At 40.1% G+C, this 19,563-nt stretch overlaps 3 protein-coding genes across 3 annotated transcripts in view; all 3 read right to left on the minus strand.

Annotated features, from left to right (window-relative positions):
- chatb (choline O-acetyltransferase b) overlaps positions 1–988 on the minus strand; it is a gene marked incomplete at both ends in the record, with an annotated part of 8,907 nt that extends 7,919 nt beyond the window's left edge. The window contains one exon of the mRNA XM_083688190.1: positions 941–988. Within this exon, the coding sequence (XP_083544316.1) occupies positions 941–988 (48 nt within the window). The remainder of the gene's footprint in view (positions 1–940) is intronic.
- Positions 989–3,869: 2,881 nt separating this feature from the next.
- slc18a3b (solute carrier family 18 member 3b) lies at positions 3,870–5,441 on the minus strand (the record flags this gene model as incomplete). The annotated part of the gene is made up of 1 exon (XM_083687116.1): positions 3,870–5,441. The coding sequence occupies one exon, from the start codon at positions 5,439–5,441 to the stop codon at positions 3,870–3,872; it is 1,572 nt and encodes a 523-aa protein (XP_083543242.1).
- An 8,870-nt stretch (positions 5,442–14,311) lies between these two features.
- rgrb (retinal G protein coupled receptor b) lies at positions 14,312–17,041 on the minus strand (the record flags this gene model as incomplete). The annotated part of the gene is made up of 7 exons (XM_083687247.1): positions 14,312–14,452; positions 14,594–14,707; positions 15,394–15,511; positions 15,872–16,025; positions 16,146–16,267; positions 16,494–16,650; positions 16,966–17,041. 7 exons carry the CDS (start codon positions 17,039–17,041, stop codon positions 14,312–14,314), a joined length of 882 nt encoding a protein of 293 aa, XP_083543373.1.
- Between the last annotated feature and the right edge of the window lie 2,522 nt (positions 17,042–19,563).

Genomic DNA, 19,563 nt, shown 5'->3' on the forward strand with positions numbered 1-19,563 from the left:
AGCCAACTAAAGTACTTGGACGATAAGTCTCCCGAGGGTAAGCCCGAGTTTTAAGCATGGAATAGGCCCGGAGTAAGCACCGTTGAAGCCCGATGGTAGCAATTGGCCTTGACACGCACTAGCACGGCGTATACCGCGCTGTGGAAAGCCAGCTATTGCTCTAAGCAATAGGCCTAGCTAATTCCATGAAAAGGTTCTACAGTACAATGCAACTCTTAAAGAGTTAGGCTAATTAAAATATTAATTAAACTTAATGTTGATGTGTTGGTAGCCTGGGTCTCCTCATCAAAACTTGTTCAGACCAGTTGTTCGGACTGACATGAAACAACATATTTAATCTATAAACTACATACATTGCAAATTATGTAGTCTAGGCCTATGATATTTTAATGACAAGTTGTTTATATATAAAATGACCTGTTGAATCAGTCTACACAACTGTTTCAAGCCTCCTAGTAAACTATATTTCAGCAACACTGTAGCCTATAGTCTAGATGCTGCGAGACCCAGATTCTACGATTGTCATGACTTCGTCCTTCACACAGAGTGAGCATAGCATATAAAATGAACAACGTTAAATATAGTCAACCGCAGTTTTCCCTGTTGCAACAGTAAATAATCATCAGAATATGAGAAAACTGTGAAGCAACACATTTAAGTGAAAGCTGGCACACAACTGCCCAGTGATATATGTTCCGTAATAATCAATTAAGCTATTATATGGCTACCGATTAAGCGATTGCATATTTGTGAATCCATGTAAACATATTTCATTAACGTGGGGCCAAATTGGACAGACCTTTTAGTTGTATACCGACAGCGATCAAGTAAAAAAGTATTTGTAAATCGCTGAAATATTTACAGACAAGAAAATACTTTTTGCAATATATTCCATTCAGCATCAATATTAATTCAAACGAAAGACATGAGAGTTGCATACATAGCTGTCCCTGCGGCCTTTTGGTGGCTCTCGCTCCAGGATAGGCATTCTTGATTTTGTCCAGCCAAGTCCAGTCAAGGGGAAGTAATGTGGCAACCCTCCACAGATGGTGGGAGTTCAACCTTCCCTGCGGTAAATCGGTAAATCGAGTCATTTAAAAGAAAGAAAACAATAGTTGGTATAATGTTCGATTACCACTGTGATCGCATTTTTTGTTTAACTCGCAATGGGAAGTTGATAAAATGTGATAACATTATCTTCAGTCCCTATATACAGTAACTGTGTTAAATGGAAACCATGTGTGGGCTTTCTACTTCAGAAATACTTCCAACACTCTTCCCCTCTAAGCATTCATCGAGAATCTGTTCTTTTCTAAGTCATCCAAATGCCGAGCACATCATGCACCGGTTAACAAATTAACAAATTCTAACTTTCAAAGATAGACGTGGATAATGACAGAAAAACAGGTTTCCACTTACCTGAGCAGTGGATGCCTTCACTACTCAAAAGGTCAAAGAGGTGTGCAAGATGACATTGTCTCCCTCATCTATGCTTTGAGGTCCGATGATATAATGGTCCCATGATACAATATATAAACTCCTTTGACGCGAAGGAATGTTCTCACTCAGTCTCCACGATATCCACGCCTCACACCCATTGCAAGCTTTGACTTTTAAAGCGCGCTAAGTAAAGATGTTAGGTGTTTGTTTCTACCTACCCCCGGAGGCAGGAAACTCCTCCCATCGAAATCTATTCGTGGAACATATTATTTGACAGCTTGCTTTCCCCCTGCCAACCTCTGATAAAGTAGACGACGAACATTATCTTTGGATATAGCCTATCGAAGCCGCGGTTGGCTATTATGACTTTGAGTTCAGAGTCTGTCTGAAAGACATCAGCGTTTTTGACAGCACAATATCAAAGAATAGCTCGCGCACCTAAACTACTGGAGAACACGATCGGGTGAACACTAATTATTGTCAGAAACCTTCTCCTCGGGAATCGTGTAAGACGCTTTGCAAGTAGATTTGATGAGTATAACTCAGTGTGTCAACTTTCATTGCTATCGCAGAATGTATGCACCAAAGCAACGACTTCATAGGATAAATGGCAATGTCTCGTAAACTATGCTTTCTCTCCTTCTCTCACCCATGAACATGCACAAACGTATACACACTTGAGATTGGTAGGTCTAGCGTTGATTACATTTAAAACAACAATTTAAAACCACTTCTGTTTTCTAAAAGGTCAGATTTCACTTAATATGTAGGCAAAATAAAATCTGAAAAAATATTTTGAAATACGTACAAAATTGACTTACAAAGCCACTTACGCCTTTTGCGCACCAAGAAAATCAAGTAATTTTACTGTGAGTTTAGTCTATACACTTATGCCCTTTTGCCATCATTGTCTTGTAATGGGGTCTTTGTTTTTACATTCTATTTCAGTCCATTTTATGATTTCAGTCACATCCTTTTGCAATTTGATAGACCTCATCTATAGCTTTTTATTAATATATAAAGCTCATTTTGGCCCAAAATGATATTCTCTCTCTCTCTCTCTCTCTCTGCGAATGTGTGCACGTTTGACGAATTACATAGCCAATGAAAAAGGGGATATATTGAATAATTTCTGATTGTTTTATCGACTTCAAAGGGACAAACTTTCGATTTGACTAGGATTACCTACAAAATATGTGTGAGAGAAAGACATTACAAGTGTAATTAGCCTACCTCATTCTTCGAATGGATTTGAAGTTGCGTGAACTCACTTGCGAAGTTAACTCATTGCCAATTTTCGCACGCATGCGCGCTTGTTGTAAGATTTCGAACTACGGAATTTCATTTCCATTCTAAGCATCCCAATTCAGTATTTCACTAAAGTATGGCTTGTACCTTAAGGCCTAGGTAAGTGTAATGTTGAAGAACTTGATTTGAGTTCATAGCATTTCTCACCTTTCACCAAACGTGCTCCTGTATAGCTTAGATGTGTTAACTGAATAAAAGTGTATTCCAATCCATAATTTTTACCTAAACATGACACACAACCCTTAGAAACAAAACACGATATATTTAAATAACATTTTATTAAAACGACAATCGATAAACGAACATATATTTGCTCAAATAGGAAGCTGTCATTGAGCGTTTACGGATACTCACTTCTTTTGACAATAAACCGTTTCAACAACACACACACACACACACACACACACACACACACACACACACACACACACACACACACACACACACACACACACACACACACACACACACACGCACGCACATATGCATAGGCCTGGCCCACATACTTTGTAAATAATATACAATGTAAATATCCACATATGTACAGTCTGCATTTCTTATGATACATTTTCTAACTTCAGAAAAATAAAATAACACTTGAAAATTACGTCTTGAAATATTCAGAATTATAAAAATAAGAATAACAAATAAACAGTCTAGACATCATTGAACCTAAGAAATACGGTCAACAGTTGTCAATATTTCACAATTGGGTTTTAAAAAATAAACGATGATGCGTTGATAGAGTTGGTCCTGTATTAATATTCTCAATATAATCGTGTACATACATTTATATTGACCTTTTTACAATACTGCAGTTTATGCACACATATTCACTATGCACACATTTACAACTGTAGTTGATGGACCTCTCACAATACTCCAATTATACGTCCATTAGAAACGTTACATACATAGACTTGTTCGAATACGATGAAATTACAGTCAAATTAAATAAACTTTGGAAACGGATCACACAATCATGATTAGGAGATTGGGTATTTATATTGCACATCAGTACATTACAAAGTGATTACCCTCCTGTTTGGACAGGCTCTCGTGCTTAAACTCTAGAAAGGAATGTATTCGGGAGCGATCAAAGTTGCTGTTGGCTACTTTATCTAACTGTACTCTGGGCCGGACGATTCCTCTGAATATGACCTTGTTTGTGCTGTGAAGGGGTCAAACCCGTTTTCATCAACAGGCAGGCAGTTACCTGCAGAACTATAGCCCTTCTTCTTGCCTCTCCGTTCCTCCATCTTAATGGTATCATACAGCCCGTCAGGTGCATCTTCCAGCAGATTATCTCTCTCCGAGTAGGACGGTTTCATTTGGCACACATTGCGGAGTAGCAACAGGGCAGGTGCATACAGAACATTAACGAGGCCCATACCCAAATTAAGTTGTACAAAGCCCATGGTGTGTACTATCTGACCGGCAACTATAGGACCCATGGCATATGCAACAGAATAGGATATATCAGCTATAGCATAGACACTGCCATACACAGACACATGGCGCACGTCAACTAGAAAGGCAAGCGTTGGCAAAAGAGCAGTGTCCACGAGAGCAATGCCGAAACATATGCCGCATAACGGGGCAATTAACTCGCCAAATGTTTTGCATGCTGGAACGGTGCAGGAGCTGGCCCCGATTATGACCATACCCAGGGCTCCGTAAAACCACTGCAAATTCGGATACTTAGATGCCAATTTAACAGTCATGAATACACCCAGGATATGTGGAAAGAACGCTGGCAGCCACGTTAATCCCATTTCCCACTTAGTGGAGTGCATGGTGCTCTCCATCCAGTTGGCTATGGTTGGCTCCAGAAAGGCCAAGGGGATGTTACAGACTGTCAAAGCACCTGCCACAACAGCTATGTACGGATCAATCATGAGCTTGTATATGGGGGTGCCCACCGGCATGTTCTCTCTAGTCCTGTTAGAGAAGGGCTTGATCACAATTAAGACCAGAATGCCATCTGCAAGGCAAACGATGGCGAGTACTATAAACGGCACCCTTTTACCCGCAAACTCGTATAAAATACCCCCGAAGGGAGGCGCAACCAGGCTTCCAAAAGAGATGAACGCCAGTGCAATACCGAGGGCTTTGCTTCTCTCCGATTCTTCGGTGTATTTATCTGCTATCATGGCAATTCCAGAGGTGTCTGCAAAAGCTGAGCCCAGACCTTGTAAACTGCGGGCCACGAACAGCGTCGCGTAGTTCTCGGCAAAAGCAAATATGCAGGTGGAGAAGAACATTACTGTTAGTCCAATTAAAAGTGGAATGTCATATCCAACACGGTCTATGAACGTTCCTGTAAAGGGATTCACTAGCAGCTGCAGGATAGCCTTTGATGCAAAAAGTACTCCTATTTGGACGTCGAAATTGTTCTTGTTGCTTTTAGCTTGGTTTGTGCTGTTTATTGAAGAATTAGGATGTATAACTACATGGACGTGCTCTGCTTGCTCCATCTCAAGGTCAGCCAGGTAATCTGGAATAATCGGCACTATAACCATGTAGAGCATGTTATCTAGAAGAAGAGCCACACAGACAATCACTAAGATGATCCGTCTCTGCTGGTGAGGGTCTTTCATTGCGGTGCCTAACTGTTTCGTTCTTTTTCCCATCTCGCACAGTTTTAGAGCGGCTGACTTCGCCAACCCGGAGGATCCCCCGTCTGAATCCATGATTTGCTCTTATTGTTTTCACTGCAAAACTGGAATTACTTTCTCCTCTCTCCTACACTGATATCTCAGCACCACATATAATACTTAGTCTGTACATTTATGTAGCCATTTCTTAGTTCACTTACGGAGAGCGAAAGAAAAGGCGCAGTCGAACTTTTCTCCTAATGATTCCCTGCCGCGGAAGGCTGTTTCATCGGCGGTGGATTTTCTCAGGTTGAACTTGGTCTCATTTCATCCCTCTCACATTCGATGCTGCTTCATGGTCTAGAAAAAGTGACGTGGTAAAATAGTGGACTCTCTGCACAATGACTTTAACCGCTAATCCTCCATGTCAAGTTTCTCTTGAGCGATTTAGTAACTTGTTTATACAACTTCGGACATCCGAGATCTCTGATTCCAATGTTCATACCTCCTATCACCTGTAGCACGTTTGGGTTCCGTTCTGAGGTTACGAATGGTTTCGTTGCCATTGGTACGCATTAACTCGCAGGTTTGTCGATATTTTAGTTGTTGTTTTTTTTCTCTTTCACCAAGGGCTGTGACGCATCACCAGCTTGCCCCCAAGTGGATCCTTTGCCAGTTGCGTCCTTTATGCTAATTTGAAACATGGCAATCTCTTAACCAATAAGAGTGAGCATCATCACGAATTCTCCACACAAGCGGGAAACCCTCCCATCAATGCTCAGTGATTGACCCTTGACTTTCTGAAGTGTATAAACTTATATTCGCTCTGGGATAACATCTATGTTATGCAAGATGTCAGATCTGATGTATTTTTTATACCATTTTCTCATCACTAGACAGCCTGATATCTAGATCCACACTAAAGAAGTATTGTGGACGATGAAATAATACGGCTAGGATTCTAATTCTATTGATGAAAGGAATGCTTCCTAATGCAGTCCAACCTCATTTCAATTCCAATACTATTTCCTATATTCATATAAACCATCTGATTATTGACGAAGTATTTGAAATCGTCAACATTAACGAAATGCTGACACCTTGATAGAAATGTCCAATCACACTGACCAGGAGTAGCCTAACCGCTCATCGCTTTTAGAAATGTATTTATAGCCTACTGCCATCTTTAATGCATGCTACTCACTTTTGTCCAATGCATTGTATGCCCTACTGCACAGACATCTGAACTGCTCTGAAAGGGCGCCCCACTTGGGAATATAATATAGGCTCATCCACAAATAAATGCTCGTGTCAAGTTCTTTCCAGTGTGAGAATCTAAGTTACATACTCTAAAACACCAGTATTCCGATTATGAGCAAATAAGTTCAGTTTGTGTAGGATTTGCTCTAAAAGCAGGAAGCATATGCCGTGAAATGTGATACGCGCCTTTACTGTAGGCTCATTATAGAGAAATTGTCGTCTAACTTGTATTTTTAGGAAGAGAACAACAGGGAAGAGTGTTATCATATTGTTTGCACTCTTATTTATTCTTTGGCAGCTTTAGCTTGATTGCTGCGCCCATAAGCATGTCGCTTTTGAAACGGACGGATTCAGCACCACGGCGAAGTGGACAGCTCCCGCGGGTACTGCCAGTGATTCAGCCACAGAAACAGTTGCCCAGGGTTTCACTGTTTTCATAGCAACCTAAACATTTTTTGAGCCCTAGTTTGATATCGTTATGCAAGTTTATACTTTAGTGGTTTCTTCAGATGCAGCTAATTTCGGGAGTGCCTCCTTTTTCAGTTAGTTCATCTTTATTTTAATAATCACCTAAAGCAAGAACAAAAGAAGACTATATACTAATCGGCCAAATGAAAATCCAGTTCCCATCATATTATATCAGATAGATTGGCATACTTCTCATAATTGTTGACCCTCGCGTCAGGTCAGAAATCCCTGCGTGTTACGTCATTTGTTCGTGCACATCAAGAGAAAATCGATGCCCTGTCAAAACGCACTGACCACATGTACTGTTTGCCTACGCCTGTAGGGCTTTCAGCCATATGAAATACAAGACAATGGGGCCATCTTGTGTTTTCATAATACCATTGCATCCTAATTGCACTGCTTCTCACAATAGCGAACAAATAAGGGCTGGGAATCATGGCTGATTCTTAATTTAGTTGAGGTCTAGCAATCCCATGAGTCATGAACGATTCTTGCCTGGTCATTATTTTTATTTTTTGACTACTTCACTCTTTTTTTGGCTGATGTTAAATGACGCTTTTATCAACGTAGCCGACATGTTTGACTCATAAAGGTATCAGGGACCTTTTTTTTTTTTTTAATACACTCACTGATTTTCTAAAAGGTATTCTAAAATTTCCATTGAACATGATATAGTACATCAAAGGTCATGCATTTGTTTATGATTAAGTTTTCACTATTCTACTTGAGGGGTACCTTCTTTTCCCACTAGATGGCCCTAAACACATGGGAATTGTAGTACTCAGGCCCTGCTGATAGGATAAAGATCAAGGATATAATCATGTTATCTTTTATTTCTACATGAATGTCAATCCAATAACATTTAAGTGCAATCATTGACAGATAAATGTGGTCCCATAGTCAGAGGCTAAACTAGGTGAATCTAATTTGGCCTACCTGTTGCCTAAATCACTAAGCCTATGAAATCATTATTTCTTTGTCAACTGCACAGCCACTACGTTGATGAAAATATAGAAAACATAAAATCCATGTAAAATTGTAGGACACCTTATACAGAATAACAGAGAAATATGTGTTAGATAGATTTAATGTACATAATCCTGGTTAATCATTTATCTGTAAATAAAGGGGATTATCACATCATAAAAAACCAGCCCCATTTCATTAACGAGAGTGGATGAGGGGAAGAGGCCACTTTCTAAATTAAATGAGACGCATTTCATATTTTTATTTTTGCCAACTCAACCATCAACCTTTGCAACTATCCGACTATCTGTATAGTGTGACACTGCATTTAGATGGACTGGAGAGGTGTGGCATGGTGTCTCATCTTCGCTTTGTAAACAGTAAAGATACACCCTCAGTGTACAGTTACAGTAAGGCAAGGCAAGGCAAGCCAAGGCAAAGCAAGGCAAAGCAAGGCAAGTTTATTTATATACCACATTTCACACACAGACACAATTCAAAGTTCTTTACATAAAATAGATAAAAAGGAAAGAGCATAAAAAAAAGGTAATAAAAAAGCATAAAAGATATAAAAAAGAATAAAAGCCACAGTGTCAGTGTTAGGGTCAGAGTGCAATTATTATTAGCAGCAATTTAGTTTTCTTTACCTTAGAATACACCTGTTAATTTAGGCAATTTAAGGCAAAGGCAAACATAAAGGTTTTTAGCCCATTTTTGAAAGTAGCCAGAGTTGGGGCTGATCTAAGACCTTCCAGAAGTTTATTCCAGCTATGTGTAGCTTAATAACTGAATGCTGCTTCACCATTTTTTGTTTTAATCCTAGGAACAGTTAGTAGACCAACAAATATGATCATCTACAGTAGTCTTTCTAATGGGGAGAGTACTGTGAGGACACTGAGTCAGAATAATCCACATGGTGAAATGTGTCATCTGGACTGAGGTACGGCAGTGACCAGCTCTATGGTGAAGATATAAGGGAGTGGTTTAATGAATTAGAACAGGAGGCTCTCCAAAGGGTGGTGACGCAAATATAATGTAATCCAGATTATACTTCATCCCTAATCCTTTAAAAATGATTTCTTGAAAAAACTATTGTGGTGGTGATGCATCTATACCATAGTGTTATATCTTTGTGTACAATGTAGATATGATATACTGTACTCTCGTGATAATAAAAGCATTCATTTGGTGGATTTTAACCAACAAATATCATCTACAGCAAGTCTCAACATATCTGTGCTGTGGATGAGATTGTAATGTGTTTTTCATTGCACACCTGTCTCCCCTCTCTCCCGACTTGGATGAACTCAACACTGCAATGTGTAAAGGAGGATTAAGGTGGACCTTTGTCCTCTTCTGATAAGTAGCACCTTTGGTCTGGGTGCCACACAGATCCTATACACACGCACAAGCTATATATATATATATATAAAAAATTTGTTTTACTGTGTGTGTGCGTGTGTGTGCGTGTGTGTGCGTGTGTGTGCGTGCGTGCGTGCGTGTGTGTGTGTGTGTGTCATGCTTTTGCTGTTTTAAAGTGTTTTTTGGCAAATTGAGATGACAGATGGTCATCTTTGACCTCTGTGTTTGGCCAGTCATGGCTGATTTGCAAATGCATTTCTGTAATTCATACGGTATATGCACATGCACAAGGACACCTTTAGTCATTAGTCATATTCTCTCTTGCTTTATTTTAACTTATTACATTTTGGCAATAGTGCCTTCATCAGGTATAAATAACATCAAGTGAAGTCAAGCCAAGTTTATATGTCATTACATATAAACAATACAAGTATACAATGCAACTAAATGAAGCTCAAGATAAATCATCATCAACAATAGAATGTAACAAGGATAGCAGATAAAAAATAATAGCATAAAATGTCCAGCATTATTATAGCAGCAGGAGAGTGAGTAAAGTGTAGAGTGCAGAGTGGAATGTCAATGGAGAGTGTGACTGGGGGGGGGATGTGGAGGTACAGTCAGTTGGGGGGGGGGGGGGGGGGGGTTGGAGGGGGTGGGGGGAGAAGTCTGAGGGTTGTTCTGGAGGTCTAATGGCCTGAGGGTAGAAGCTATTCCAAAACCTGTTCGAGGTTCGGGACTGGATGCTTCGGTACTGTCTGCCAGATGGAAGCAGAGTGTAACTGGGATGGCTGTTGTCCATGATGATCTTCCTGGCCTTCCTCTTACATCTCTCAGAGTAGATGGCGTGGACGGCCGGGAGCTCACGGCCCGTGATGGACTGGGCTGTTTTCACCACTCTCTGCAGGGCTTTACGGTCGTGTGCAGTGCAGCTGCCATACCAGACGGTGATGCAGCCGGACAGGATGCTCTCAGTGGTGCTCCTGTAAAAGTTTGTGAGGATCTGGGGGGACATGCCGAATTTCCTCAGCTGCCTGAGGAAAAACAGACGCTGGCATGCCGACGTGATCACTGTGTGGGTGTGGTGTGACCATGTTAGATCCTTAGTGATGTGGACACCAAGAAACCTGAAGCTGTTCACGCTCTCCACTTCAGCCCTACCTGTTTCTTCCTGAGGTCCACGATCAGCTCTTTGTTTTTGCTGACATTAAGAGAGAGATTATTATCCTGGCACCAGTCTGCCATGACATTTATCTCATCACCATAGGCTGTCTCGTCATTGTTGGAGATCAGGCCAACCACGGTGGTGTCATCAGCAAACTTGATGATGGTGTTGGAGCAGTGCATGGCCACGCAGTTGTGGATGAACAGGGAGTACAACAGGGGACTGAGCACACCCTGTATTGAGAGTCAGAGTGAAGGAGCTGGTGCCCCCAACCCTCACCATCTGGGGTCTTCCCGTCAGGAAGTCCAGGATCCAGTTACATAGGGAGGTGTTGAGACCCAGGTCCTTGAGCTGGGTGAGGATCTTGGTGTTGAATGCTGAGCTGGAGTAGATTACAGTACATAGTAGATTACAGTACATAGTAGATTAGAGTACATAGTAGATTAGAGTACATTTGAGTAGATGGGCAACAGGTGCAAACGATGATGTGTGACGTTTCCTTTTAGTAATAAAGATCGCACACCCAGATCAGGTGCTGACTAATTGGTCATACTAAAGTATACTAAAGTATACTAAACAGTATACTAAAGTACTGTTAAGCCTATGTGGTGGAACCTTAAAGAAATACTCAGTAATAAAGTAATAAGACCAATTAGTCAGCACCTGATCTGGGTGTGCGATCTTTATTACTGAGTATTTCTTTAAGGTTCCACCACATAGGCTTAACAGTTCTCATAAGCGTTGTCTGATTCCCCCTACAGATCAGTTAATTGATTTAGACCAGACAGTCCACACAGGCAAAGGCTTTCTTTAGTCAGTGTATTGCTTTTCTTACACCCAATCTTTCTACTAAAAGCAAGTTAATCCATTGGATTGGACACTTCCCTTGTCCTGGCTGTACACCAGGTAACTGTATTGACTGTATATTGCAGCACGGTTTGGCTCAAACTGAGGGGACTAAGAATGGGTCCGGTATTTGTACATGGCAATAAAATAAAAAATGAAAAGATTTCATCGAATGTCAAATGTTGTCCTCCAAGTGTGCAATTTCTCCTTGTATTTTGGGATACTGAATTGTTCCTGCTAGACGAACGTGTTGATATTTCATGAAAGCCATTATTTGAATTCTATCAGGGACCCGTATGAGTAATCACACAGATGCCTAAAAGATAATAGCTAAAAGATTATATGTATATATATATATTAATGTTCCTTTACTTTGCTCTCAATTTCATCTGTTGTGTAGATTGTAGTGTTTGGCTCTTACATGCATAATGCAACTGCACAATCAACAGAAGTGTAAAGGTTGTCAGAGCATGTGGCTGTATAACATCATTTGAGATTAATCAAATCTGTTCTCAGTTTATCCGGATTATTGCTAATCTATCTGGCATTCTGTTGTCTTCACCAATTTTCCTCTCATGACAAAATATGTGGTGAAATGGAATTATCTTGAAACTGTATTTCGTATATGATGAAAATACAAATTAATCAATTCTTCCCTTAGTGGTTGTTGCATGCATTAAAAGCTATTTTGATATACACTCACTGAACACTTTATTAGGAACACTATACTAATATTGGGTAGGGGCTCCCTTTGCTCTCAAAACAGCCTCAATTATTCGTGGCATTGATTCCACAAGATGTTAGAAATATTCCTTTGAGATTCTGGTTCATGATGACAGGATTGCATCACGCAATTCCTGCAGATTTTTCAGGTGCCCTTTCAAGCTGTGAATCTCCCGTTCTACCACATCCCAAAGGTATACTATTGGATTCAGATCCGGTGACTGGGAAAGCCACTGAAGAATACTGAACTCATTGTCGTGTTCATGAAACCAGTTTGAGACGACTTTTGCTTTGTGACATGGTGCATTATCATGCTGGAAGTAGCCATTAGAAGATGGGTAAATTGTGGCCATGAAGGGATGCACATGGTCAGCAACAATACTCAAACAGGCTGTGGCATTCAAGCGATGATTGATTGGTATTAATGGACCCAAAGTGTGCCAAGAAAACATTCCCCACACCATTACATCACCTCCACCATGAGAAGGTGTACAGGTGTTCCTAATAAAGTGTTCAGTGAGTATAGTTTTACAAAGTTTCGGAATTGTAATATTTCAGCAACCCCTCCATAAAATGATTCTAAAGTGATGACACTACAGTATGTCAGTATGTGTCGACTACTCTCGCTGGTCTGCAGGACCACATGGAAAGTCATTTGCATATGCGTGTCTGTAACCCACAGTGTGAGTGACAAGGCTGCCTCCTCCCCTTGGGGATGTCTGCTATTTGCAGTGAGAGTATCTCTTCTGTTCACCTGTCTCTGGAAATCTGCCACCCAGGGTTTCTGTGGCAGGGACTTAGAGCAGCAGTCAGTCCCTGTCTCCTCTCCAGGATTATTTCAGGAGTTCACATCTTTAGCCGCTCAGACGTCACAGCATACACCATAATAGCATTGTTACCGTCTGCCCTATACAGCCCTATAGTACTTAACACGACAACATGACTCATTCAGAGAGAGAGCAGTCCTGACTGGGAAAGACAACAATTCAATGGGATACAGGACATGTATGTTACATGTATGTTATGTTATGCACAGCACATATATTTATGTTACAGCAAGGAGAGGTGACAGAAGTAAAACAGACGCAAATAGGTCATGCAGCTAATTGTATGGTGGCCCCTCCAAAAACATGATCTCAGGGTTAGATTTGTATTCTGATTGAAGATGACACATTGATTAATCTGGCAAGTGTTACTCTAGGTAATTGGATTGCCTTGCAGTATCGTAATTGCTAATTCCATTGTTCTGTCTTTGCATTGAAATCACGGACACATTTTTCTCATGGTTGAAAGAGTAGGGGTGTGTATACTGTACAATAGTCTCATCACAAGTTGATACAAACTAGACTAACACAATAACAACATTAATCATTAATTTAGTTCAAGCTCCTTGCCTGAAGCGAGCCAGTTATCCTGAGGCATGCAATGCAACTTGCGTAACACAAAGTGAGGCCAAGTACTGAGAATACTTCTTGGCCACTATAGATAGCCACGGAGAGTTACATCACTTCAATCTCCCCTGGAACGAAAAGCAACCAATTAGTCTACTTAGTAACAACTTGAGACAACCATGGCACGAAATGGCTTTTCTACATAGATGCTCTGTGTGAAGTTGGGCAATAGAGTTTGTTTCCTCACTTCGAGCTGTGCTGTGGCATCTTTAGGATCACACTGCTGTCATTAAGATGCTGTCAAGTCAGATCAACGGACACATGCTTCTCTGTATTTATTACAAGAGGTCAACACTCAAAGGAATACAGCGGCTTTAGATATAGAATGAAAGATGTTGAAAACGTATTCTATCTTACAGCTGCAGTTCATAAGGTCCACACACCAATATACTGTCGCTCTGTACTAATGCAAATATTGATAATAAAAAAAAAATCCTCCAATTTGAAGAATGTCTTTTGTTTAGTCAATTATTTCATCATTAAGCTTTCAAAATACATCATTCAACTTTGTCCAAAAATCAACTGTAATGGAGAGTCATTACCACATATTTGTATGTACAGCAATGAGCTATAATGGACATTGTATCCAAAGACATTGAAAGGGATCATACACATTTACATCACATTACCTCACATCAGTAGCATTCTCCCCACTTGGAACCTACAGTATTGCAATAAGAGTGCACAATGGTTTTGCATACAGTCTGAAACTAATGAGTTTCCTTTTATTTGATCTTCTTAGCAACTGGATCTGCCATCTTCTGTCCAGTGAGGAACTGCCAGACCCCTCCTCTGTAGAACTCGTTTCCAAAGGAATAGAGAAGGGCATTGCAAATGGGGTTCGTCTTTGCCAGAACTGGAAGCACCTAGGAAATGGCAAATGTTTCAAGAGACTGTCTTACAATGCATTATGAATGTATTATAATGTATTATAACTGTAGGCTCTCTGTAACTTTAACATTCACAGGCACTGTTCGAATACTAGAATGAGAGAAATCAGCTCTCACCATCCTTAGTTTTGGGGAAAAAATGTTAACGTTGTCAAAGCAGGCATAAATGCACATGAGGGCGTAGGGACCCCAGCACACCAGCAAGACCCTCAGAGGTACACTGGTGTTGAACTGAAAAACATAACGCAAAAAAGTCAAATACCTGCTTTAACCGCTTATACAAGCCCATCTTTGTGTCCATTCATAAAGCAGTACATAACACAAAACATAATAACTGCATGAGCATTAAATGAGACTATTTTGGGGTCAGCTTCCTGAAAGCTTTGTTGCTTAAGTAGTACTTAATTTCTCCCGACAACCCAGCCGCAAAGCTGCTTGAGAGTAACAATTGTTTGCAGGTCAATCTTCTGTGTGTAAAAATACGAAATGTGTTAAATGGATACATTGATACCATGTTGTAGCCAAGGAGTGGGCCTGGAATTTCAAAATAATGATTTAGCACGAAGCTTTCGGAAAACTGACCTCTGTTTACCCATATTGTGTAAATGTAACTTTTTACCCAAATAACCTCAATTTTGGATCAGGTTTTACATTCATCAAAACTCTTAACAAATACAAATAATGGAAGGTGAAGTGCATACTTCATTCTTTAAAATACCTAAATGATCAAGGCAGCCTTTATCGACAGATTACCTTATTGTATGCAGCAATGTACAGTACGCAACACATGTACTGTACAAGGATTAAAGGCTGACAAAAAAAAAAATGACTATGTAAAATATTAAAACATTTGAAAAAATGCCAGAAAAATCTTATTGTAAAAATGTGTTCTGAACGTTTGAAGGCTCATAGGTTACCTTGTGCTGGTGGATCTTCTTGAAGTATGCGTAGATGGCATTATAGGAGGACGTAAGGGTGATGGTAGGGAACAGCAGGTAGAGGACCGCCAGAGTTGTTGTGTAGGTGATGTAGTTTCTGTTGAAGTATACAATGGAGATCATGATCATGGCTACAGCACCCAAAGATGTCTTAAACCTTTCCGAATAACTGTTGAACACAGCAAGTATTTGACTTGAGTAATATATGGAGATAAAACATGGGCATCCTGGGGAAACATTGCTAGAGGCCTGTGCTGGCATTGTTGAGTAATCCAATTTGTCACAGATTTTCTTCAGTGAAATGCTGGATGTTTTTCAACTGGGCAAAGGAGCCCACTTATGCCATAAGCAATCTTTGATTATGTCTTTTCATTTGACTTAATTAACGTAGCCATACAGTGCTGTCAAAAGGTTTGAACCTTGGTTCAAATAATATATGAGTTATGGGGAAAAGTACCTGTCTCCTTTAGTATAGTCCAGAGTGCAGCAGGTCTTCATGGGCTCAAAGTCATAATCTCCCCAGCCAGTGAGAGGAAGAGCAGCCCAGAAGATTGACAGACCCCAGATGATGCCACTCATGGTCAAAGCTGTGCTCCAGAAAAACTTCTGCTCTGGAGAACAAAGTTGGAATGCTTATTGCCATTTGCAGGACCACTTATATGCTTTGTAGACATCAAGAAAATAAACATGTTTCATTATCCTCTGGATATATACGAATACATACTACTCACTGGTGCAATATTGGTGATATCTGTCCCAGGCTATGGCAGCCATGAAACTGATGGAGGCCAGGACTGATATCATTCCCTGGAAGCCATGGTTGGAGCATCCTTCTTGGCCAAAGGGCCAGTGTCTACAGTTTGCAGAGATAAGCATGTATACATAAAATGTTTTCCATTGATGGTGTTCAAATACTATATTAAGTATGGACAGCACTCCAATTGATAAGCTTTAAATCATAATTGTAATGCACAGACGCATTTCGGCGTGTGCCTTCCTCATCGTACATGAAGTACCAAATATTACACACATATTTTAAAAATATTTCCAGGCTTTAATTGAAGAGAAAAGATTCATACCTTTGATAGCTGGCATATGCAGCAATCAGACCGTTTATATTCAAACTGATGTCAGCCAGAGCAAGGTTGAAGACAAAGAAGTTACTTGGAGTTCTCATTATATTTACTCTAAGAAAAGCCAATATTGTAATGGCGTTGAGGAAGAATCCAAGAACACCTAAAACAAACAATGAAAGAAATGATGATAGCCAATAATTAAATTATGTCTTACATTCAAAGACTAACTCATATATCTAATCGATGTTCATTTGTGAATATAACTCAAAGAGGAATTATCTTTTAAAGGTTTTGGAATGTTTTTCATGAATATAATGATGGATAAATCCATAGGCCTACAGCTGAATCCTAAATGATAGTGTTTCATTCACTCGTAGCCTATTTGCGAGAATCTCCATGGCTCGCACACAGCTCCGTCAATCACAGCGACATGTTGTTTACTTTGCACATAACCTGAAGACCCCCAATCACTTACCCCCAACAAGAAGAGCTGTACCAAACGCAAACATGTCAAAATCGGTGAATCCCTCTGGTAACGTATATGCTGTCATTTTTGATATAATACTTTGTGGACACGAAACAGAAACGATTATTCTTGCTCCGGAAAGTTCCACAAGTTTCAACGACTGAGTTCTTTATAAAGGCTCTTTCACGTGAATAAGCATGCAACGACTTATCAGAGTGCAACCCTCTGCAATCCCTACAAGAATGTCCTAATAGCCCAACACAGCAGTGGGGTCTACACACATTGAGTAGCGATTTTGTCTTCGGTAACAACCCCCCCACCAGCCCCCACCTGCCCCACAGCATACAATTACACAATTCGAAGGAATGTATGGAAATATACACTCACTGAGCACTTTATTAGCAACATTATACTAATACTGGGTAGGGCCTCCCTTTGATCTCAAAACAGCCTCAATTCTTCATGGCATTGATTCCACAAGATGTGGGAAACATTCCTTTGAGATTCTGGTCCATGATGACATGATTGCATCAAGCAATTCCTGTAGATTTTTCAGGTGCACTTTCAAGCTGTGAATCTCCCGTTCTACCACATCCCAAAGGTGTTTTATTGGATTCAGATCCGGTTACTGGGAAGGCCACTGAAGAACACTGAACTCATTGTCATGTTCATGAAACCAGTTTGAGACGACATTTGCTTTGTGACATGGTGCATTATCATGCTGGAAGTAGCCATTAGAAGATGGGTGAATTGTGGCCATGAAGGGATGCACATGGTCAGCAACAATACTCAAATAGGCTGTGGCATTCAAGTGATGATTGATTGGTATTAACGGGCCTAAAGTGTGCCAAGAAAACATTATCTGCACCATTACACCACCTCCACCATGAGAAGGTGTATAGGTGTTCCTATTAAAAAGTGCTCGGTGAGTGTATATATAAAATATACACTGCACTTATGACATATGATGAAACATAATACCCATAGGCTAACATTCCAATAATATGTGGATGGCATTACATTCAAACGTTTAACATGTATGACTTTTTAAGACTGTCGAAGTGTCTGCAATAGACTTTGAGATCATGAATGTAAGCGCGTGTTGGAATCTAACAATGCATATTGTAATATACTGAAAGACCCTTGGTCAATACACAGGCTCTTAACGCACAGGTTTCACAATGCAACAGTTCAATACAGTAATCCTTTAATCTGGGCTAAATGTTGATGACTTAAAACAGAGTCTGAGCCCTCAGCCCTCAGAAACATTGTTATTGCATGACAACAATTACTAATAATAACACGAATGATAATAATAATAATAGTACCTTTATTTCTATAGCGCTTTTCTAAACAGGGTTACAAAGTGCTACTAAACAATTGAAGAAATCATAGAAATACATCAGCATAAGTACAATTCCAAAATCAGTAAAATGATGTCCCAACCTCACCTCCACCTAATGGATCCATATCCTAATAACACTTTTTAGAGTTAAATACTTCAATTCCAAGATGGCAAAAACATCAATATGGAGCACATGGAGGGTGGTCAATTAGGTATAGTATGATTTACAATTTGATATCAAATTGGATTAACATTGGATTATGATGACAATGTTGCTTTAAGCATTGCAACATTATTAATTATCTAATTGAGATGGTCCCTATGGTTACCCTTAATCAACAGGTCCTGGTGCCTTGGATAGAGATCCCATGGTTTCTATTCATAACCCCATGACGCTCTTAGTAAAACAACTTGGTGTCGTCACTGAGAGAAACTGATTCTGAGGAAACCCTTCTATGGTATGAAACACAGCATGCAGGGAATAAGTGTAGTGGACACGTGTTGGGTGTGTTGACACCTAACACCGCCATAATCGCCATAATCATAATTTGCAACAAAACAAAGCCTGCACTGTAGTTGATGAAATTCTGTTTTGGTTCTCAGACTTCACAAACACTGACTTAGGAATGTGATGTTGTTAAGACACAACCTAACAATCTTGAAACAACCCATTTGTCCATCTGTCTAGTCATAGCAGGCTGTCTAGTTCTCTTTACCCATGTAAACGCTGATTGTACATTTGCTGATATGCCAGATGTACTGCATTGTAAACTCACTGGCAGTTTCACGCTCACAATGTAAGAAGAGTAAGCTTATTTCATGTACTAGAAAAACACTCTGGAATGAAATGGGCCAAAGATGCACTAATAAGGGACAGACTGTAGAGATGTTTGGATTATAGGATTTCAAGCAATTTTGTGACCAGGTGGCAGATCCCATTACACAAGTTCTGCACCTGTGTGTCACTGTCACCCCAGTGTCTGATAGGGTACAGCAGGAAGAGACAGTTTAATCATTCTAAACCTAAATTCATCACCAGGCTACATGTATATTGCGCACAGCATCACAAGATTATCCTAGAAAGTGTGTCATGAGGGCATGCACTTTGTTCCGAAATTCTGGAGGGACGAATTATAGGACTGGCATGTTCACACAATTTGATTATCTCGCTGTGATCCATCTGCTCAATAATCCTATGGTGAAAAAAACAGCATCATTTTACTGCAGTGAGTCACAGCTTCTGATTAGGCTACAATGCTGGT

The sequence above is a fragment of the Argentina silus genome (genome assembly GCF_951799395.1).
Source record: "Argentina silus genome assembly, chromosome: 16".
NCBI lineage: Eukaryota > Metazoa > Chordata > Actinopteri > Argentiniformes > Argentinidae > Argentina > Argentina silus.